The sequence below is a fragment of the Macaca fascicularis genome, chromosome 15, assembly GCF_037993035.2.
Source record: "Macaca fascicularis isolate 582-1 chromosome 15, T2T-MFA8v1.1".
NCBI classification, from domain to species: domain Eukaryota; kingdom Metazoa; phylum Chordata; class Mammalia; order Primates; family Cercopithecidae; genus Macaca; species Macaca fascicularis.
In genome coordinates, this window is record NC_088389.1 from 115,028,356 (window position 1) to 115,050,905 (window position 22,550).

A 22,550-nucleotide genomic window follows, 5' to 3' on the forward strand; every position below is an offset into this window, starting at 1 on the left:
TTCCTGGGCCGGGAAGCAGATGCTGTGCCCGGTAAGGCCCCTCCTTCTTCCAGTCCAGCTTTTACCACCCATGTGGAGTGAGGGTGAGGGCTCCGAAGGTGCTTTTGACCCTAATGTCATAACCATGGGGAGCAGACACAGATGTAAACTCGAAACTCTTCTTATTATTGAAAAATGTAAATATATACAAAAGTAAAGAGGATAGTATAATGAATCCTTATTTATCCACTACTTAGAGTCAACAATTATCAAGATTTTGCCACATAGCTCTTACTTCACATGCCAAGGGGGAGAAAAGATTTTGCTATAGAAAAATTATCATACTTTCGTTTTTTGTCTTTGTCTTTGCTGAAATTTTAGCTTGAAAAAGGCAAATATTCAGGTTTCTAGTCATTTCCCCCTACATGGGGCGTTTCTTCTGTGCCTTTATTACATGTTAATAATAACTTCTCAGGCCGGGCATGGTGGCTCATACCTGCAATCCCAGGATTTTGGGAGGCTGAGGCTGGAGGATCTCTTAAGCCCAGGAGTTCAAGACCAGCCTGGGCAACATAGCAAAACCCCATCTCAATAAAAATAAAATATTTTAAAAATATTAAAATTGTTTTAAAAAAAGAAAAAAATAATAACTTCTCAATATCATATAATTCTGATTCATACTCAAATTTCTTTAGAATTAGCTCAAAAATGTCTTTTGACCTTTGATTTGAGGTCTAGGCTTCTGAGGTTATCTCCTAATGTCTCCCAATACATGCATTTGCAAAGATGCATTGAAGGGACGTTTGAAACGCAGCACAACTTTTTAGCCCCAAACAAACACAGAGCCCTGAAGAATAGTGAAGTTGAGATCCTCACAAGTTCTTAGTCAGAGGGGCCTTGGAGATTATTCAGCTCACCTTCTCCTCAGTACTGGAGTCCTTTGACAGGATCAGGACTACTGTACATTTGGTATTGAAACTGCTCTTGCAAAATTATGACGGTAAGAAATCTGAGGCCGGGTGCGGTGGCTCACGCCTGTAATCCCAGCACTTTGGGAGGATGAGGTGGGCAGATCACCTGAGGTTGGGAGTTTGAGGCCAGCCTGACCAACATGGAGAAACCCCATCTCTACTAAAAATACAAAATTAGCCAGGCATGGTGGCGCATGCCTGTAATCCCATCTACTCAGGAGGCTGAGGCAGGAGAATTGCTTGAACCTGGGAGGCAGAGGTTGTGATGAGTCGAAATGGCACCAATGCACTTCAGCCTGGGCAATAAGAGTGAAACTCCGTCTCAAAACAAACAAACAAAAAACAACAAAAAAAGAAATCTGATACAGTTGACCCCATCTTACTTCTGACCTCCAAGCTGTCCTTGGCCATTCCTGAGCATACACCAAGCTAACTTTGGGAGGAATTTAGTTCATAGTTTAACCTTAAAGCAGAGATGATAATATCCCTTCTGCAGACTAAATCGCCTTTGGAAAACTAATGAAAGGCCACAGTGTTAGGATTATGAGAGAGGCCTGAGTTCTGATAAGAAGGGTCTAATTTCTATAATTCCTTGCTGCTCAGGGGTCATGTGGCCAGAGGTCACAAGATTTGTGACTTTCCCAATTGCTCCTGTAGATAACATCACTATTGTAGAACCTAAGGTTGGTTTTTTTTTTTTTTGAGGCGGAGTTGCCTAGGCTGGAGTGCAATGGCTCAATCTCAGCTCACTGCAACTTCTGCCTCCTGAGTTCAAGCCTCAGCCTCCTGCTCAGGCTCCCAAGAAGCTGGGATTACAGGCGCCTGCCACCATGCCCAGCTAATTTTTGTATTTTTGGTAGACGCGGGGTTTCACCATGTTGGCCAGGCTGGTCTTGAACTCTGGACCTCCGGTGATATGCCCACTTTGGCCTCCCAAAGTGCTAGGATTACAGGTGTAAGCCACTGAACCCAGCCTGGTCTTTTAAGATATCTTCCTGACTGATCCCACCTGGACTCATGACTCATGCCTCAGCTGATCCTGCGGCCCCACCCAGAGGCAGACTCAGCATACAAGGACCATTTCCCGCACCCCCATGATTGCATCCCCAACCAATCAGCAGCACGCATTCCCAAGCCCCTGCCCCTCAAATTGTCCATAAAACTCCTAACTTCCAAGCCTTCAGGGAGACTAATTTGAGTGATAACTCCAGGTCTCCTGCGTGATCTGGTCTTGTGTCAATTAAACTCTCTTTACTGCAATGCTGTGGTCTCAGTGAGTTGATTTTGTCTGTGCAGCAGGCAGGAAGAAGCCATCGAGCGGTTACAGCATTTACTCAGACTCTGCAGTGGCCCAGCGGAGACAGTGTAGGTCTGGAGTAGAGAGAATCGTTAACCATCTGACCCTCGGTGAATTACTTACCTTTCCAAGGTCAGAACACTCTACCATTGAAAGGTAGAGTGGAAGCTCTCAACAGATTTCCACGGAACCATCCCTGCAGCTTGACTTGCTAGCTGTCCACCCTGTGAGCTGATGGGTGCCTGTAGCTTGCAGCACAGGGTTGGTTGGAGGCACTGTGGGAGCTACGCACGGACTTGTCCAGCAGCTGCGAGGGAACCAATCCACAGTCATGTTCTCTCCCAGGCCTGCCCAGGTCAGCTCTACCAGACAACATAATCATATAATTTAATCAAACATTATGTAAACTGAGGAAATATGAATGCCAAAAGAATGGAGTTGTCTCTACTTTTTCTCTGAAATGGTTAAACGCAATGTAAAGGCTTGAAGTTTGTGAGCTGATAAAAAACTGGCTTTTAAATTAGGAGATGATTGTAGAGGCCTGGGAAAAACAATAAAAGCCAGGTAAAAGTCTCCTCTCAGATTGCTGCATAACAGAGTTTAAATTCTTGCTCCACTTTGAAGAAATGGAAACAGCTGGGTGCGGCAGCTCATGCCTGTAATCCCAGCACTTTGGGAGGCCAAGGTGGGTGGATCACCTGAGGTCAGGAGTTCAAGACCAGCCTGGCCAACATGAGGAAACCCTGTCTCTGCTAAAAACACAAAAATTAGCCGGGTGTAGTGACTGTCACCTGTAGTCCCAGCTACTCAGAAGGTTGAGGCATGAGACTCGCTTGAACCCAGGAGGCAGAGCTTGCAGTAAGCTGAGATCCTGCCACTGCATTCCAGCCTGGGAGACAGAGTGAGAATCCGTCTCTGAAAAACAAAACAAAAAACCCCACAAACAAACAAACAAATGGAAAGTAGAAATTGTGGTTGGAGTTTATGAAAGGAGACCACGCGGACTCCAATTAGTAGGTCAATTCTCAAAGACAGGACTTGGTTCTATGTCAAGGTTGAAAAAAATGCATTCCCGAAGGTTGAGTTAAATATTTAAGGTATGTATCATCTTTTATGATTCCTTGCCTTAACTTTTTTCTCTAATTAACCACCCATCTGTCGATATGGATACAGATAGTTTTGGATGTAAGAATTCTGTATTAATAATACATGCGGGAAGAAAGAAGAAAGGAGATGATATGAATTTTCTGGTCTCGTACCATATACAGCAGGCACTTAATAAATAGAAATTCTCATTCTCCTCTCTTTTTTTTTTTTGAAAGAGAAGGAACCATAACTTTCTAACACAGCTAATACTATCTCTAAACAGTTCTAGATAATTGGAAAGTTTTTTTTTTTTTTTTTTTTTTTGAGACGGAGTTTCGCTTTGTCTTCCAGGCTGGAGTGCAGTGGTGCAATCTCGGCTCACTGCACCCTCCACCTCCCAGGTTCAAGTATTTCTCCTGCCTCAGCCTCCCAAGTAGCTGGGATTACGGGCACACACCACCACTCCTGGCTAATTTTTGTAGTTTTAGTAAAGACAGGGTTTGGCCATGTTGGCCAGGCTGGACTTGAACTCCTGACCTCAAGTGAGCTGCCCCCTCAGCCTCCCAAAGTGCTGGGATTATAGGTGTGAGCCCTCACACCTGGCCTGGAAAGCTCTTTTAAAGCTTCCTTGTAATTTCCACATAGTATAGTCTTAGCCTTGTATTTTGGGTGTGCCCAGAACCAAGGGCAGTTACACACACACACACACACACACACACACACACACACACACATATACACACATTTTTCTGAGAGAGGGTCTTCTCGCTCTGTTGCCCAGGCTGGAGTGCAGTGGCACAAATGCGGCTCACTGCAGTCTTGACCTTTGAGACTCAAGTGATCCTCCTGCTTGGTAGCTGGGACTACAGGCAAGTGCTAACATGCTGGGCTAATTATTTTATTTTTAGGAGAGATAGGTTCTCACTATGTTTCCCATGCTGGTCTCAAACTGTGGGGTTCAAGTGATCCTCTAGCCTTGGCCTCCCAAAGTGCTGGAATTATAGGTGTGAGCCATCGTGCCCAGCACTATACATAGTTGAAGACAACAATAAGTCATGTCCCTCTGTCAATCTCTTCTCCACAGCAACCCTTGTCCTTTTGTTTTTAGTGTCCCTCCCTTCCTTTCTGGGCCTGAGCCCTGTGACACCCCAGATGAATGTGACATTCTACAAGCAGAACAGGAGAGCTGTCCCGCCACTTTGTCCCTATTCTGGACACCCTCTTTCACTGAAGGGATCTGCCACCATGTGAGGATTTTTCACAGCTCTGTCAAGTGCCACTAATATAGGCCTGGCTGCCAGCCTTCCAGGCCTTTCATCAGGGACTGCCACGAAGCAGGCCTTCTCCATCCTGAAACTGCACATTTGATTTTCTTTCAGTGTGTATGTGGGAATTTGTATGAATTACATTTTATCTTGTTGGTTTCAGCCAAGTTTTCCAGTTTGAGTTCTTTTTGTTTGGTATCCTGATAGAAGTTGTATTAGTCCATTCTCACACTACTATGAAGAAATACCTGACACTGGGTAATTTACAAAGGAAAGAGGTTTAATTGACTCACAGTTCTGCGTGGCTGGGGAGGCCTCAGGAAACCTACAATCAAGGCAGAAGGGGAAGCAAACACGTCTTTCTTCTCATGGTGGCAGGAGAGAGAGAAATGCTGGGTAAAGGGGGAAAAGCCCCTTATAAATCCATCAGATCGCATGATAACTCACTCACTATGAGAACAACTGTGTGGGGGTAACCATGCTCTTACATCCCAATAGGTCCTTCCCACTACAGGTGGGGATTATGGGAACTACAATTCAAGATGAGATTTGGGTGGGGACACAGCCAAACCATGTCACAAGTCATTCAGCATAGTGACTATTTCTCCCAGCTTGGTATTTTGGCCAATTTGGCGAACAAGGCTTCCCAGTCTTTCTTCACGCTGGTGGTGAATACACTGGACAGTAAAGGGCCTGAGACACAGCTGTGTGGCATGGTACAAGAGGCCTGGACTCTGTCCTCCACCCAGTTCATTTAACATTCAATTAAACAAATATTCATCAAGTTGTGCATGCCAGGCACTGTTCTAAATGCTGGCAATATAGCAGTGGACAAAACAAACACAAATTCTACCTTTTTTTTTTTCTCTGAGGCTGAGTCTCGCTCTGTAGCCTAGGCTGGAGTGCAGTGATGTGATCTTGGCTCACTGCAACCTCTGCCTCCTGGGATCAAGTGATTCTCTTGCCTCAACCTACCGAGTAGCTGGGATTACAGGCGCCCACCACCACACGCGGCTAATTTTTGTATTTTTAGTAGAGATGGGGTTTTACTATGTGGCTGGTCTTGAACTCCTGACCTCAAGTGATCCATTGGCCTTGGCCTCCCAAAGTGCTGGGATTATAGGCGTTAGTCACTGCGCCTGGTCAAATTCTACTCTTTTGGAGCTTGCATTTTAGTCGACATCATTTTGACTAATAAGTCATGTCCCCATCATATATACCTTAATCCTTATTTGATTAAGCTCTCATTTATTCGTAATGATGATTAACTGAGTATTTACTATGTGTTGAGCACTGGTTTTCATGCATGTAGTAAGTATGAACTTATCTACAACATACCATCCACCAGATTGGCAAAAAGCTCATTATCACATTTTTGGGGCCGGTCCTCTCTCCTTTAGGGATCATCTGTGAATCTTTATGAATCTTTTGCGGTCTAAAAGGAAATTTCTCCAAAGTTCAATTTTCAAGTGGGGAAAAAAGTCGTGGTGTTGGTCTGCAGCTCTGCAGCTGCTCATCACCGCCACTTGGGGGCGCTGCTGCACACAGATTGTCCTCCATCCATCCATTGGACCATGTGGTCTCTGCCTTATGATCCAGTCCAGACAGCTGGGGCCTTCAAAGAAAGGCAATTCTCCACCCTGTGTGCCTCACTTAGTCCAAGGTGCTCCTCGTTGGGTTTTCTGGAGTTCTCAGTCATTCTCCTCTGGGGCCAGTCCTCATGAGTGGCTCAGGCAACCTCCCTCTGGGATCCAAAGCCCTGCATCTCTTTAGTTCTGAGAAGACACTGGGTGGGTAGGCAGAGAGATTGAAGAGACCAGGATTGAGATTTTTTTTTTTTTTTTTTTTTGCATTCCTCAGTATCTTTATTTTATTTTATTCCTTTTTAAAGAGGCTCACTATGATGTCCAGGTTGGTGTCGAACTCCTGGGCTCAAGAGCTCCTCCTGCCCCAACCTCCTGAGTAGTTGAGACTAAAGGTGCATGCCCCTGACCCTATCTGTATTCCTCAACATCCAATAGACTTACTCCACTCTCTTGTTGACATAGTGTTAATTGATCCAAGTCTTCTCTTCTTTTTGGTGTCACATGACAATCTGATGACTTCTTAAGGAAGGGGATAGGTGACAAGGTGCCACCTTGGGGGTTTCTGCTGAACACCGACTGCTCCCCATCTGTGTAGGAAAGGTGGTGGAGATTAGGTGGTGAGGAAGACTTTCAAAACCTTAATGTATGAGTCTCCATGTCTCAGAGGCCACTAAGGGACTTCTTATGCATCTTTAAATATCAGTGAAAAAAATATCTTCCAAGTTTACTCCAAACTTGTGCATTATCTCATTTGATCCCCAGAATACCCTGGCAAGGCAGCATCATGTTAGCCATTTCACAGATGAGGCAACAGATTCAGAAGTGATAGGAACTCACTGTGAGTTTGGAAGCTGGGTGAGTTGGGCTTTGAAGTCTTACTTGGTCCACCACCCATGCTCCTCCATCTTGCTTACAGGCTCTCACCCTCTGTACTGACCTGTACCTCCCTGCACCACTGTCCAAGCATCAGAGAGGACTTCCAGAGAGCTTGGAGGCTCAACAGTTTCTCAATAGGCCGTCTGAACTGAGAACTTTAGAAACGACTTGCCTGGCCAGGCGTGATGGTTCAGGCTTTGAATCCCAGCACTCTGGGAGGCTGAGGGTGGATCACTTGAGGCCAGAGTTTGAGAGTTCTCAAGAGCTCAAGACCAGCCTGGACAACGTGGTGAAACCCTGTCTCTACTAAAAATACAAAAATTAACCAGGTGTAGCAGTGCACGCCTGTAGTCCCATCTACTCAGGAGAAGCATAGAATTGCTTGAGCCTGGGAGGTGGAGGTTGCATTGAGTTGAGATCACGCCACTGCACTCCAGCCTGGGTGACAGAGTGAGACTGTCTCAAAAAAAAAAAAAAAAAAAAAATTTGCCTTCACGAGGAACTGCTGATTTGATTCCTGAAGTAGTACAGCTCATTAATCCAATGTCCATAATGGGAACAGAAGAATTATATTACACTAGAGCTAAAAGACACATCAGCAATCGTGTAGCTTAGCTTGTTTTTACAGAGTTGAATACTGAGGATCAGGGAGCTTAAATGACAACTAGGCAGTAAAAGAACTCATGGAGTAACCTGGTCTTCTCATTCCCAGTTTAGGACTTATTTTAAACTGGTGTTTGATGACTTTTGCATTAGAGGCCTTTGTTATTCTAGAAAAGTGAAAATTACTGAAGTGTTAAAATACAAAGCACTTTTTTTTTTTTTTTTTTTGAGGCAGAGTTTCACTGTGTTGCCCAGGCTGGAGTGTAATGGCGCGATCATGGTTCACCGCAACCTCTGCCTCCTGGGTTCAAGCGATTCTCCTGCCTCAGCCTTCTGAGTAGCTGGGATTACAGGTGTGCGCCACCACGCCTGGCTAATTTTGTATTTTTAGTAGAGATGGGGTTTCTCTATGTTGGTCAGGCTGGTCTTGAACTCCTGATCTCAGATGATCCGCCCACCTCGGCCTCCCAAAGTGCTGGGATTACAGGCGTGAGCCAACGCTCCCAGCCCTACAAAGCACTTTCAGCCCTTGCCAAGACAGAGCAACAGGTTTATTTTTATGCTATCAGCATTATAAAGCTGGGCAAAATATATGAACAAGTGTTCTTAGGCATTGGACAGTGGACATCACAGGACTGCAATTCTTGAAAGAAGGCACACAAAGTGAGGTCCACTTTCATGCTGCCCTTTTTTTTCCTTTTTTTTTTGAGACAGAGTCTCCCTCTGTTGCCCGGGCTGGAGTACAATGGTGTGATCTCAGCTCACTGCAACCTCCGCTTCCCAGGTTCAAGTGATTCTCCTGCCTCAGCCTCCTGAGTAGCTGGGATTGCAGGTGCACACCACCATGCCTGACTAATTTTTGTATTTTTAGTAGAGATGAGATTTTACCATGTTGACCATGGTTGACCAGGGTGGTCTCGAACTCTTGACCTCAGGTGATCCACCCACATTGGGCTCCCAAAGCGCTGGGATTACAGGCATGAGCCACCATGGCCAGCCTGTAGTTTGTTTTTTTGAGACAGGGTCTTGCTCTGTCACCCAGGCTGGAGCGCAGTGGTGCGATCATGGCTCACTGAAGCCTCGACTTCCTGGACTTAAGTGATCTTCCTACCTCAGCCTCCTGAGTAGCTGAGACTGCAGACATGTGCCACCATGCCCAGCTAATTTTTTCTTTTTTGTAGAGATGGGATCTCACCATGTTGCCTCAGCCTCTTAAAGTGCTGGTATTACAGGCATGAGCCACCATGCCTAACCAATACTGACTTTTTGCTTGAGACATTTTCCAAACTGTAGGGAAATGGAGCCCAACCAGATAGTTGAAGTCTTGCTAGGTGGAGAAAATGAAGACAGAAAGTGAGGGTAGATAAGACTGCTTGAACCTGCAGGTTTGGATATCAGAGAGAAGGCAATTGAAGAGAAACAATCAGAAATCTGTTTAGTAGCTTCCTTTAGGTCCTTGGCAAGATCTTTAGTTGCATATTTATTGACTGAGACTCTGAAAAGTCTAGCTGAGAACAGCTTCTAGGGCACTGAGAGGTAAGCAGTGATTTTCGAAGTCTGATCTGTCAGGGAGATTTGGAGTTCTGATTCAACCAAAGTAGAGGTGAACCTTTATTTGAGACCTAAAACAACACTCACCTTAGGGGAAATGACTATGTCCCAGGAATAAGGGACATGCTGTAGGGCTGAGAGCAAAGATGAAATAGACCTGCCTTAAGAAAGCCAAAACCCAAGCTTGACAGGATCAATATGACATGTTAGTAATTTAACTGCTTATCAGAAAAAAAAAAATCACAGTTTTTAGAGAAAAACAAAATCCAGAGTCTCTACAACATATCGTTCAAAATGTTCAGTGTATGTCTTTGTTCATTTGTTCTGCTATAACAAAATACCCAAGACTGGGTAATTTATAAAACACAGAAATGTATTTTCTCACAGTTCTAGAAGCTGGGAAGGCCAAGATCAAGGCAATGGCAGATTCGGTGTCTGCCAAGATCCCATTCCTCATGCTGTGCTTCCTTGCTGTGTCCTCACATGGCAGCAGATGGAAGGGCAAAAAAAGGAACTGGGGGCCGGGTGTAGTGGCTCACGCTTGTAATCCCAGCACTTTGGGAAGCTGAGGCAGGCAGATCACCTGAGGTCAGCAGTTCAAGACTAACCTGGCCAACATGGTGAAACCCTGTCTCTACTAAAAATATAAAAATTGGCTGGGAGTAGGGGTGGGCACAAGCAATCCCAGCTGCTCAGGAGGCTGAAGCAGGAGAATCCCTTGAACCCAGGGGGTGGAGGTTGTAGTGAGCCAAGACTGTGCCACTGCACTCCAACCTGGGCAACAGAGTGAGACTGTCTCAATTAAAAAAAAAAAAAAAAAAAGGAAAAAAAAGAAATATGTCTAAGAGTTTTCTTTCTTTTTTCTTAAAAAGATCAATTGCCAGCTGGGTGTGGTGGCTCAAGCCTGTAATCTCAGCACTTTGGGAGGCCGAGGTGGGTGGATCATTTGAGGTCAGGAGTTCGAGACCAGCCAGGCCAACGTGACGAAACCTCGTCTCTACTAAAAATACAAAAATTAGCTGGGGGTGGTGGTGCACGCTTGTAATCCCAGCTACTCGGGAGGCTGAGGCAGGAGAATCACTTGAATCGGGGGGCAGACGTTGCAGTGAGCTGAGATGGCACCATTGCACTGCAATCTGGGTGACAAGAGGGAGACTCCGTCTCAAAAACAAAAAAAAGTTAATTGCCAAATTGCCATGTGGTCTGGTGTTTTTTTTTTTTTTTTTTTTTTTTTTTTTGGCTGGTTGAGGTAGCTCAAATCTGTAATCCTAGTATTTTGGGAGGCCGAGGTAGATGGATGGCCTGTGCTCAGGAATTTGAGACCATCCTGGGCAACATGGGGAAAACCTGTCTCTACTAAAAATACAAAAATTAGCTGGGTGCCGTGACACACATGTCTGTAGTTCCAGCTACTCAGGGAAGCTGAGGCAGGAAGATCACTTGAGCTGGGGAGAGAGGCTATAGTGAGCCAAGATCATGCCACTGTACTCCAGCCTGGACGACAGTGCCAGACCCTGTCTTAAATAAATAAATAAATACAATAAATAAAGAAGGGATTCTGTGAGATTGTGATGGGTGGTAAGGCAGTACAAAACAGATAATATTATGTCGATTTGGGAGAATAGCCTTGATTTTACTGAACGTCTGGATGACTGATAATGAAATAGGAAGGAACAATATTTGAGCAAAAGTAAAAATCTTCAGAAGAAATATCTTCTTTTTGATTCGTAAGAATTTATAAGCATTTTTCATAGACAGCTTCAACTTGTGTTGAATGTTCAACTAATTTAATTATTTCAGACCAGAAGGACAGAGTGAAAAACAATTTTTTTTAAAGAAAAAAGGACAGCTGGACGCCGTGGCTCAAGCCTGTTATCCCAGCACTTTGGGAGGCTGAGGTGGGCAGATCACCTGAGGTCAGGAGTTCGAGACTAGCCTGGCCAACATGGCGAAACCCTGTGTCTAGTAAGAATACAAAAATTAGCCGGGTGTGGTGGCATGCGCCTGTAATCCCAGCTACTCAGGAGACTGAGGCCAGAGAATCCCTTGAACCCGGGAGGCAGAGATTGCAGTGAGCCGAGATTACGCCATTGCACTCCAATGGGCAATAGAGTGAGACTCTGTCAAAAAAAAAAAAAAAAAAAGAAAAAGAAAAAGAGAACAAAAAATAATTTGATTATTATTACCTACCAAACCTGAGTTTTAAACCTTTTGATTGTGTAAGAACCCTGAAGACGCATGAAGAAAAAGTTTTCATGATTCTCTTTTTAGATATAGTAAGTTGATTAGTTAGCATTGTTAGTAAAAATGGTCCATAATACAGATTTTCTCTTTCCCTAAAAAATAAAGTTGCTTTCTAATCAGAAAGGAAGCAGAAAATCTCTGTTGGAAAGCTTTTTATTCTGATTGCTATTGGAGTTGGGGAGATTTACTGTTCTTGGAATAAGCGCATTTACTCAATGAGGGAATAAAATCAACATTATTAATTATTTCAAGACAGAAAACATCTTGAATCATGAAAACTCTTAATTCATGGGTCTTAATCTTTCTCCTGGTTTCTAAGGGCTGATAGATCATCCTGCAGAATTATTCCCCTGTGCCCTTGGAATGCTCCATAATTAATTAATAATGTATACCCAGCAAGGTGATAGGCAGAGCAGGGGTGGGCGTTCACACCATGCTGGGATTGCTTTGGTGGCTTAAATAGTCACGGAGGTGTTTTGCTGGAAAGCTCCTTGGAGCGGGGAGGCCCAGAGGCCGAAGAGCAGAGGCTCAAAGTGGTCACAGGTGGGCGGCTTCTTTTTTTGTCTTGGGGTCTTCAGTGTGACAGGGTCTCTCACAAGTGGATCAGATGGAATTTCACAGCCTCTGACTATTCTTTGGATTGTGTAGAATCCGAAACATTTCATAATTTGAGTCCTTGAGAAAAGGGCTTTATTTGGGCACAGAAAAATTAGCATGCAGTTGAGAAATAGATTTGAAACACATGAGCGGGACTGCTTTGCTTTGCTTGTCTTCTGGTTCTTGGGCCGCTTCCATTTTAGTTTCAGTAAATGAGGAATTTCTTAATGAGTTATGTGGTATTTACTGAAGGTTGTAATTCTGGCAAATGCTAAATAGAAAGTTTTTTTTTTTTTTTTTTTTCCCTCCTCCTCTGCCTTCCCTGATCCATAGTCTTATTATTTGGAGAGTTCTCAAATTGTTTGCCAAAACCAGTGACATAACTGGCTCCTTTTGACAGGCACCTGCCAAACCTGCCCAGATTCCTACAGCAGCCAGTTCGCTGTGTCTCCAGGCTTCAGAGAAACACCAGCTTCTCTGATGGAGGAGCCTTGTTCTAGAAGGGCATGAAGCCTAGGTAAGCTGGAAGGTCATTTGGCCTAACTTCTTATCTATAGCAGACTAGTACCTTGATATGCGAGTAGAGGGTAATCTTTCTAAAATGCAAAAACGGCTTTATTGTTTTATTTAAAATTATACTGCTCACTGAAAAACATTCTGCAAATACAACAAATAACAAAGAAGAAAGTAAAACACAAAAAACAAGCACCGCCTCCACTCCCAATTTCACTATCTCTATGTGGGGTTCTGCAAGCTTTTGCTGTACATGTAGAGGTCATAAAATATTTTATTTTTATTTTTACTTTTTTTGAGACAGGGTCTCACTTTATGGCCCAGGCTGGAGTGCAGTGGCATGATCGTGGCTCACTGCAGCCTCGACCTCCCAGGCTCAGGCGATCCTCCCACCTCAGCCTCTCAAATAGCTGGGACTACAGGTGCATGCCACCACACCCAGCTAATTTTTTGTATTTTTTGTAGAGACAGAGTTTCTCCATGTAGCCCAGGATGGCTTGGAACTCTGGATCTCAAGCAATCCTCTCGCGTTGGTGAGCCACCACACCTGGCCAAGGTTGTTAATATTTTAGTCTTTGCTAAAATAGGCCAGATTGTCTCTGTCACAACTCAGCTCCGTAGCTGTACCATGAAAGCAATCATGGACAACATGTAAACAAATAGGCGTGGCTGTGTTTCAATAAAACTTTATTAGGGCTAGATTTTGTATGCAGGCTATAGTTTGCAGACCCCTAATCTAAAGTTACCCTCATTTATATTAGGTGCTCATCATTTCTAAATCTTTTTTCCCTTCTCATGTCTTTGTGGACATACTCAAAGAGAAAAAAAATAGAGAAATAATTTTATATAAATGAAAAATGAAAGCACTTTTATTTTCATAAACCACGAAGGAGACTGAAGCACTTTTATAAAAATGGAAGCTATATTTAAAAATATTTTAAATTCAATTTTACTGGAATTTAACTGAAGAAAATGAACTGAAATGAGACTGCAGGAACTGCTGAAATTCAGACCCATATTTCTTTACCACTGGTGATAATAGTTCCTAAAATATTCCGATAAAATTAACAAGAAAAGAGATGATGAAAAGATTAGAGGTCCTTTTGCTTGTTAAAATTCTGGTTTTCAATTTTGGATGCAGGAGTTGAATTGATGCTGTGACAAATCAGGAAATATGCATCCTTCCATTTCTCATGCCTCCTCTGAAGTCTCATTACTCATGCGATTGTTTTCAAATGGTCAAGGCTGACTATTTACATTCTCTTCTGTAACCACAGTTACTTGAGTCCTTTGGTCTTAGATGTTTAAGTAGACAGGCAAATGCCCATCACTGATTCTTATAGCAAGGCTTCTCCATTCTTTTATTGATTGATTGATTGATTGATTGATTGATTGATTGTTTTGAGATGGAGTCTCGCTCTGTCGTCCAGGCTGGAGTGCAGTGGCATGAACTTGGCTCACTGCAACCTCTACCTCCCAGGTTCAAGTGATTCTCCTGCTTCAGTTTCCTGAGTAGCTGGGACTGCAGATGCACTCCACACCCTGCTCATTTTTGTATTTTTAGTAGAGATGGGATTTCACCGTATTGGCCAAGCTGGTCTTGAATTCCTGACTTCAGGTGATCCGCCCGCCCTTGCTCCCCAAAGTGCTGGGATTACAGGCGTGAGCCTTTACATCCGGCTCCATTCCTTTGTGTGTGTGTGTGTGTGTGAGAGAGAGAGAGAGAGAGACAGAGTCCTGCTCTTCCTCCCAGGCTGGTGTGCAGTGGTATAATCATGGCTCACTGCAGTGTCATTCCCCCGGGCTCGGGTGATCTTTGCATCTCCATCTGGTGCAAGGACCACAGGCGTGTGCCACTACACTGAGCTAATTTTTGTATTTTTTGTAGAGAAGGGGTTTCACCATGTTGTTAGGCTGGTCTCAAACTCCTGTGCTCAAGCTATCTACCTGCCTCAGCCTTTCAGAATGCTGGTATTATGGGCGTATTATATTCTGATGGAATGGTGCCCGGCCCATTCCCTGTGTGTGTGTGTGTGTGTGCGCGCGTGTGTGTGTGTTTTTAAATATTGATTCCTCTCTTAATCAGCTGGATTTCATTACCTAGTAACTTTTTCAAGAACAATTTATGGGTGTTTTATTTTGGGATTTTCCTCTGAGCTTTATTCTAGATAAGGAGAACTTGTCAAGTTGTAAAAATCCCAGGCCACACTTTCTATCAAGTGTTATATCATTGAAAATCACAATGTCTCCATTCAGTTTCAGACTGACGGGGTTTTGTGGTCCCACTTTCCCATCTCCCCATTAATGTGTGGCTGCTACATTTCTTCTGTTCTTTCTCTTAGGAAAGGCCCATCTTTGAATTCGTGCTGCAGGGATTACTTGGCTGTGTATATTAGTCTTGGGGTCGTCTCTTTTCTTAGAACCTCTTTGCCGTTTACCACTGGGTATCGTTTTGGGGAAGCCTGAGCACAGCTTCATTTTCACCCCTTATAGGTCCCTTCTTTTTCTTCCAGGATGCGGTATGGATCCTTTCTTCATTGTTGGAATTTAATTTCTTCTTGAGAACATGTGACATTATTAATCACATTATATCAGTTTGTGTTATTCTTTTTTTTTTTTTTTTTTAAGACAGAGTCTTGCTCTGTTGATCTCTGCTCGCTGCAGCCTCTGCTTCCTGGGTTCAAGCAATTTTCTTGCCTTAGCCTCCCAAGTAGCTTGGATCACAGGTGTGCACCACCACGCCCAGATAATTTTTTTTTTTTTTTGTATTTTTAGGGGAGACAGGGTTTCCCCGTGCTGGCCAGGCTGATCTCAAACTCCTGCCCTCAGTTGATCCGCCCGCCTCGGCCTCCCAGAGTGCTGGGATTACAGGCACGAGCCACCGTGCCCGGCCCAGTTTGTGTTATTCTTCAGGTTTAGTTCTCCTTTCATGTTATGGGAATCTTCTTCTATTTTGTTTAGTACTATCCTCTTATTCCATTTATCGAGTTCTTTATCTCAAGGACACCCATTTTTGTCTTTGTTCCTGTATAATACTTTCAATTGCTTTTATAGCTTCACTTTCATTTGCTATGATAGACTTGAGCCTTTATTTATTGTGAGTAATTTTGATTTTGGTTGCTCTCTTCTCCTCACCATTCCTACTCCTTATTTCTATAATGATGTTGTTTTGATCCCTATTTTGTTTCCTTAGTTTCACCATCCTCCCTTTCATTTCACTTCATTACTTACTCATTTTGACTTTATTGTTTTATAAAATCCATGTTTTCTTTAAATCCTTTTGTAGTGGGAAGCACTCACAGGTAATTAGCCTTCTTTTCCTCTGGTTGTATTTTCTTTTCTTTTTTTTTTTTTCAATTTTATAACTTTATTTGATGTATTTGATGATCAGCGATTAGTTCTCATCCACATTGACTGTCTGTAGATTTTTGAAAGTGGTAACAGGTACATAGGTAACCAAAGTATAGAGCTTATTTGGTGAATCTTCATCCTCATTACGTTTTCTGGACAGCCGCACACAGATTCGGTATGGGACATTCCTTATTCCTTTGGCCCAGACAGCTTTGTTGAGCCTGGTATCAATGCGCACATCTGGAGTTCCCATCTCCTTCATGGCAAATTTCCGAATCTCTTTGAGTGCCCGAGGGGCACGCTTCTTGAAGCCCACTCCATGGATGCGCTTGTGAATGTTGATGGTGTATTCTCGGGTCACCACCTCGTTGATGGCAGAACGGCCCTTTTTCTTCTCGCCACCCTTCTTTGCGGGAGCCATTCTGCCGAGTCCAAGCTGGAAAGGAAGCTTTCTTTTCTTTTTTAAAATTCATTTCTTTTTTTTTCTTTTTTGTTTTTTTTTGAAACGTGGTCTCCCTTTGTTGCCCTGGCTGGTCTCAAACTCCTGGGCTGAAGTGATCCTCCCGCCTCAGTCTCAGGCGTGAACCACTGCACCCAACCTATTTTCTCTTCAATTATGTTGTCTGCCTCTCCCTCCGTCCTTCCCTCTATCTCTTTTTCTTGTGTTTTCATGCTGGCTTAGCCCCTGTGCCATTTCTTTTTATCTTGATCGCGCTTGGCATAAACCACTCTGTCCATTTTCTAGTGAATATAATATAGTATAAATGAATTCTCTCAAATTTTCTGCCTTTTCTAAGATCCATTTGTCTTTCTCTCCTACTTGCAGTCTCAAGACTGAATATTATTCTCTGTGTATTTTTGTGGCTTGTATATAACAAGGGGGTGGGGTGTGTGGTTGGGTTTGGAGGAGAGCTCTGCTGAGGTTCTGTAAAGCCTCCCTTAGAGGCCTTGGCTTGTCCTATGGCAGGATTCTCTCTGCCTAGGAGTGTTCTCTTCCCAAGGAGGACAGAAACCCCAGAGTGGGTAATGCTTCCCTACTCACCCCTGACTGTTTTCTTGCCTCTTCTGGGGTCCTGCTATTTTATAGTGGCAGCTCAATGCTTCTCCTCTTGACGATTTCCTCCCTCCCCTACCCTGGGCTGCTACACCTCCATTCAATTTGCTTCTCTCCAAATTAGGCTGGGTGCAGTGGCTCATGCCTGTAATCCTAGTACTTTAGGAGGCCGAGGCGGGTGGATTGCCTGAGGTCAGGAGTTCGAGACCAGCCTGGTCAACATGGTGAAACCCCGTCTCTACTAAAAACACAAAAATTAGTTGGGCATGGGGGCAAGCACCTGTAATCCCAGCTACTTGGGAGGCTGAGGCAGGAGAATCACTTGAATCCAGGAGGTGGAGGTTATAGTGAGCCAAGATTGTGCCACTGAACTCTAGCCTGGGTGACAAGAGCGAAACACTATCTCAAAACAAAACAACAACAAAAACAAATTAGCAGGTATAAGTGAGAATTTGAGACTTTTGTCTGTGCACCTTCTTTCTCTAATATTGCTTGTAAAAGATGGGGATTAAGTTAGGAACTTGTCATAATTTTTGCGGTGCAGCAAACAACTGCAAAATCTCAGCGGCTTACAACACACGTTGAGTTTCCTGCTCCGGAGTCTGCAGGTAAGTTCCACTCTGTGGGGTGCAGGCTGGGCTTGGCAGGGCCAGGCTGGACCCAGGCTTCAGATGGGTTCCAGAATGCTCCATGTCTCTGCGCTGGAGCCCAGGATGGAAGGGAGTGTGACCTGCTGGGATCACAGGTGCATGAAAGGCCAAATCTCATCACACAAGCACATTTAAAATCTCTGTGTGCATCACTAGCTTAACTCTAGTGGGAGGCACAGCAGCGTCACATGGCGAGGGACAAGGATATAAAATCCTAGACATAAGAGGAAGTAAAGAACTAGGAGTGTTTTTCAACCAACCCCAGAGACTCCATACGTTTTTTGAGAATCTTCTGTTTCTTTCATTTGAGGCCACTTTTGAAATTTAGGGCAGGAAATTGTATTACGTTTCCTTGGCTGGAATTTGGATAACATTTTCTTTTGATTTAAAAGAAAGTATTTGTTTTAGTAAGAATTAGGAGATTGTCAGTCTCTCATCTTTACCCACAAGTCCTTTTATAGTCTCTGTAGAGGTTTTCTAAGCTTCTTTAGAAAGTAAACTCTGGTTTAAAAACAAAATTACAGATTATAGGAATTTCTTTATTACAAACCAAACCATCTACTGCTGTAATTGGAACTCTAGTTCTGTGCTTCTTTCTGGGGATGCTCAAGTCCCAGTACATGGTTTTGGGTCGGGTTTCTCCTGTTTCCTCTGGATGTCTTCTCTGGTTAATCTTTAAACAATCTAAAATATCCTTAAACGATGTTTTAAAATGAATACTAGGCATCTGCATGGCATAAGTAAATTTGATTGTATTAAAAGGGGGAATAAAGTGAGGCTTTCAAAAATTTTATCTAATGGTAAGTCACGAGAAAGGTGATTAAACTTCTGGGTGAACTTGGGTGCATGGATGGATTTGCCAACTTGTGGGCTCTACTGGTCATCAGCCCCCACCTGGACTTTTCCAAGGGGGGTGGCCAGGATCTGGGCTGGAGTTGCTGAAGGGTCTGGTATCGGGGACAGGAAGTACATGGTGTACACATAATTGATATATTGCATGGGAAAGGAGCACATAGCATGTGCACTGAGGGTCGAGTGTCCTAGGGTGTGAGAGTCTTGTTCAGGATCTGTGCAGGGAACAACTCTCCTGCCAAAGGTAAGAGACAGCAGCACCCTGGTGTAACTGGGTAGAAGAAGGATCTAGGCTCTAGCTGCTCCATAGCCAGAGATATGATGACAATGCTAATCCTGTTTGTCTTGTGAATTCAGTGTTTTTATTTATTTATTTATTTGTGTGTGTGTGTGTGTGTGTGTGTTTGAGATGGAGTCTTGCTGTGTCGCCCAGGCTGGAGTGCAGTGACACAATCTCAGCTCACTGTAACCTCTGCCTCCCAGGTTTAAGGGATTCTCCTGTCTCAGCCTCCTGAGTAGCTGGGATTACAGGCACACGCCTCCATGCCCAGCTAATTTTTTGATTTTAGTAGAGACGGAGTTTCACCATGTTGCCTAGGCTGGTCTCAAACTCCTGAGCTCAGGCAATCTACCCACCTTGGCCTCCCAAAGTGCTAGGATTACAGGCATGAGCCACTGTGCCTGACCGAATTCATGGTTTTTAAAAAATTCCTTGCAGTCCGTGGGATTTCACAAGAGAACAGAGATGTGTGCATTCATTCCGGCCACCATGTTGAACCAGACCATTCCTTTTGTGTTCCTCCTTCCTGTGCTTCCTTTTCTTAGCATGTCTTTGATCTCTGTTTAATCAAACCAGAATAGTCTTTCACAGTGCAGTTAAACTCTTCCTCTCTTCCATTTACTGCCCACTCCTCATTTACAGAAACTTTGATTGAGCACTGGCTGTGTGCTAGTTAATGTGCTTGGCATTGAGGTGATCCAGATAGAAAGACACACAGCTCCTGTTCTTGAGTCTAGGTTGCTGTTTAGAGGGGAGCCTGTTCAGGGAATGAGCATTTATTAGGCAGTTGGATCATGGAATTAATTGAGGTAAGTGACTGACAGCATGGGAGGAGTGCTGCTTTGGTCAGAATGTTTATGTCCCCCCAAAATGCATATGTTGAAGCCCTAACCTCCAATGTGATGGTATTGGGAGGTGATTAGGTCATGGGGGTGGAGCCCTCATGCATGGGATAAGTTTCCTTACCAAGAGACCTCAGACAGCTAGCTTGTTCCTTTCACTATGTGAGGACACAGTGAGAAGGCACCATCTACAAACAAGGAAGAGGGCCCTCATCAGATTCTGACCATGCCAGCACCCTGATCTGGGACCCCCACAACAGTGAGAAATACATTTCTAATGTTTGATTTGTTAGAGCAGCCTGAACTACCTAACACAAGCGCCTGTGTCTGCCTGCAAGAGTCAGGAAGACTTCCCGAAGGAGGTGGCATTTGGGTGAACCCTAAGAAGGTGTTTTAAGCGGAGAGACCAGCCTGAAATAACAGCAGGACTAGGAGAGAAAGCATGAACCCTGGTTCATTCCCTAGCTCAGTGTTACAGAATGTCAAAGCCGTTTCCTTCCTTTGCACTCCCACTGTCATTTTAAAATTTATTACTTTACCATTTCTATGTGTGAAACACAAAGGTTGCCAAGTCCTCTGGTCTCTGTTTCTTTACTATTCAAACGTAATCCTCCAAATACATTTTCAAAGATTTTCACATCCCACAGGCAGAAAAGGTCCTGTCTGTCTTGTGTGCCCCCAGCACTGACCCAGTCCAGTCCTTTCTTCTTTTTTTTTTTTCGGTCCCACAGCACTCTCTAGAGGATTGCTGTGTTACAGACTTTTACTGAAGGCTTGAGGAGAACAGAGGGGCACAGAGCTCCGTCTTGTCTTCTCTTTTTCTTGGGGCCTCTGCCCGCTGCCACATTGCAGGGGCTCATTCTCCCTTCTGTGTAACTTCTTTCCATTTCTTTTCTTCCCTGAGTTCCAAGTGCCCCCTATCCTTCCTTTTGAGTTTCTGGGGGAAACCAACCGAATTCAATTTCAGTTTTTCTTATTGAAATTAATTGTTTCCGCCTGTGAGTTTCTACAGGATTGTCTTCCTCAATTAAGCAAATTTTCCCAACCATCTTTTTGCTGTGGATGTGTCAGCCTTCTCTGCCAGATATAAGCCCGTGAGGTTGGGGAGCTTGCTTACTCGTGTTTATATAACAAAGCATAATGTTTCACTCACGGTCATGACTCCGATAAATCATTCTCCATGTATTGCTGAAGGCTCAGGGTTTTGCAAAAATGAGATTGCATTTAATTCCCAAATGGCGGTTTCTTCATCCTCCATGCAAGCCCATTTGACTCTTAAGCTGCTCCTCATTGAGATTCTTCCAGTCAAAGACAAATGATGGTGGTAAATCCAGCAGGAGACCTGAGACTTCATCTGCTGGAGCCCTGGACTTCCTTTTCCTGTAGCATCCGCAGTAGTCACAGGAGGGAGTTTAAGCATCTGCCCTCCTCCTACCATCAGGGGTGCATCTGCACTGGGCAAAGAAACTTCACCTATCAAGGGCTCCCGAGAGGTCAAGGGTCTCAAGGGAGATGGTGTTGAAGTTTTGTGTGCATGTGAGTGAGGCAGTGGTAAAGGGGTGGTCACTGGTGGATGCCCTTTTCCTCAGGGACTGAAAGGTTATGGGACCTTCACCTCTGCTCCTGTTTCTCTGTGATATTTTGTTCTTACAAAAGGCTGGAGGGATTTTAAATTTTCCTTTCACTATTCGTTGATCAGTGGCACCAGTATTCAATCTGGCCAGTTCTACAAAGGATCCTTCGGTCGACTGGAGTTGGCTGGTGGTTCTTCTCATGAAGAGCCCTAATGATAGTTTCTGGTTGTAAGTCCTGATGAGTTACATGGTGGGTGGAGTGATCTCATTAATCACATTTGTTATTAGTGGGTTTTCAAATCAATAATCACCCATCCAAATGACATGGTAATAATGATTACCTGTAGGCATTTTTCTGTTGACGATAAACAAAGTTTTATGTTGTCCTTTGCCTTCAGATTAGCTGCTGTATGCATTTTGAAGAAAATAACTTTCTTAGAAGTAGAAAGAAAACTTTCGATAAAATGCTTGAATCTCAAGCAGTATGACAAGTCTGAGTTATTTTCTTTCATTTCCATAGGATATATTTTAACTTCCTAGAAGGGGTTTAGATTTCTAAAGTCTATGATTTTTTTCTTCTCCAGAGGCTAGAAAAATACAACTTCTGTCTGCACAGCCATATGTTACCTAGATTTTTGAGAGCAAGCTGCAGAGATGCTTGGTACGTAGGCATTCTTGTGAGAAGTGTTCCCCATGCCTGACTGGGTGTTCCCACTGTTCTTTGGACTGAGAAAATTGGTTTGAATTTCCCAGATGTGCTAAACCCTTGTAATCATCTGATGGGTTCTTTCTGACTGGTGCACAGACAAAACCAATTCACTGAGACTGTGGTACTGAAGTAAAGAAAAGACTAATTGACATGAAGTTGACCATGTGGAAAACTGGCATCATCATTCAAATCTGTCTCCCAGAAGGCTTGGAAGTTAGGATTTTTCAGGGATGGTTTGGTGGGCATGGGACTAGGGAACGGGTGCTGCTGATTGGTTGGGGAATGCAATCATAGGGGTGTGGAAAATGGTCCTTGTGCACTGAGTTTGCCTTGGGGTGGTGGGGGGCGGGCGCCACAGGACCCATTGAGTCATGAGTCATGAATTCAAGTTGGGTCAGTCTGAGAAAATCTCAAAAGACCAATTGTGGGTTCTACAGTAGTGATGTTATCTACAGGAGCAATTGAGGAAGTCACAAATTTTGTGACCTCTGGCCACAGGACTCCTGAGCAGTAAGGGATTATCAAAACTATGCTTACATTTTAGCAAAAAGCATTTTCTTATGTTTTTCGTTAGTCTTACAAAGACAATTTCATTCCCCAACAAAGAAGGAATCAGTTTTAGGGAGGGGCTATTAATCATCCTTTCTTCAAAGTTAAACTATAACTAAAT

At 43.8% G+C, this 22,550-nt stretch overlaps 2 protein-coding genes across 2 annotated transcripts in view; one reads left to right on the top strand and one right to left on the bottom strand.

Annotated features, from left to right (window-relative positions):
- Positions 1 to 22,550, top strand: part of RMI1 (RecQ mediated genome instability 1) — a 640,651-nt gene that overhangs the window by 424,049 nt on the left and 194,052 nt on the right. Inside the window, exon 10 of the mRNA XM_065530754.1 lies at positions 12,456 to 12,572. The gene's annotated coding sequence lies outside the window, so the exon portion shown is untranslated. The remainder of the gene's footprint in view (positions 1 to 12,455; positions 12,573 to 22,550) is intronic.
- LOC123569089 (large ribosomal subunit protein eL31-like) lies at positions 15,900 to 16,363 on the bottom strand. Its single transcript, XM_045373039.3, has one exon. The coding sequence runs from the start codon at positions 16,338 to 16,340 to the stop codon at positions 15,963 to 15,965; it is 378 nt and encodes a 125-aa protein (XP_045228974.1). The 5' UTR covers positions 16,341 to 16,363; the 3' UTR covers positions 15,900 to 15,962.

What these genes read in the sequence shown, in the direction of transcription:
- LOC123569089 (XM_045373039.3), bottom strand. Translation starts at nt 16,340, where the DNA reads ATGGCTCCCGCAAAGAAGGGTGGCGAGAAGAAAAAGGGCCGTTCTGCC.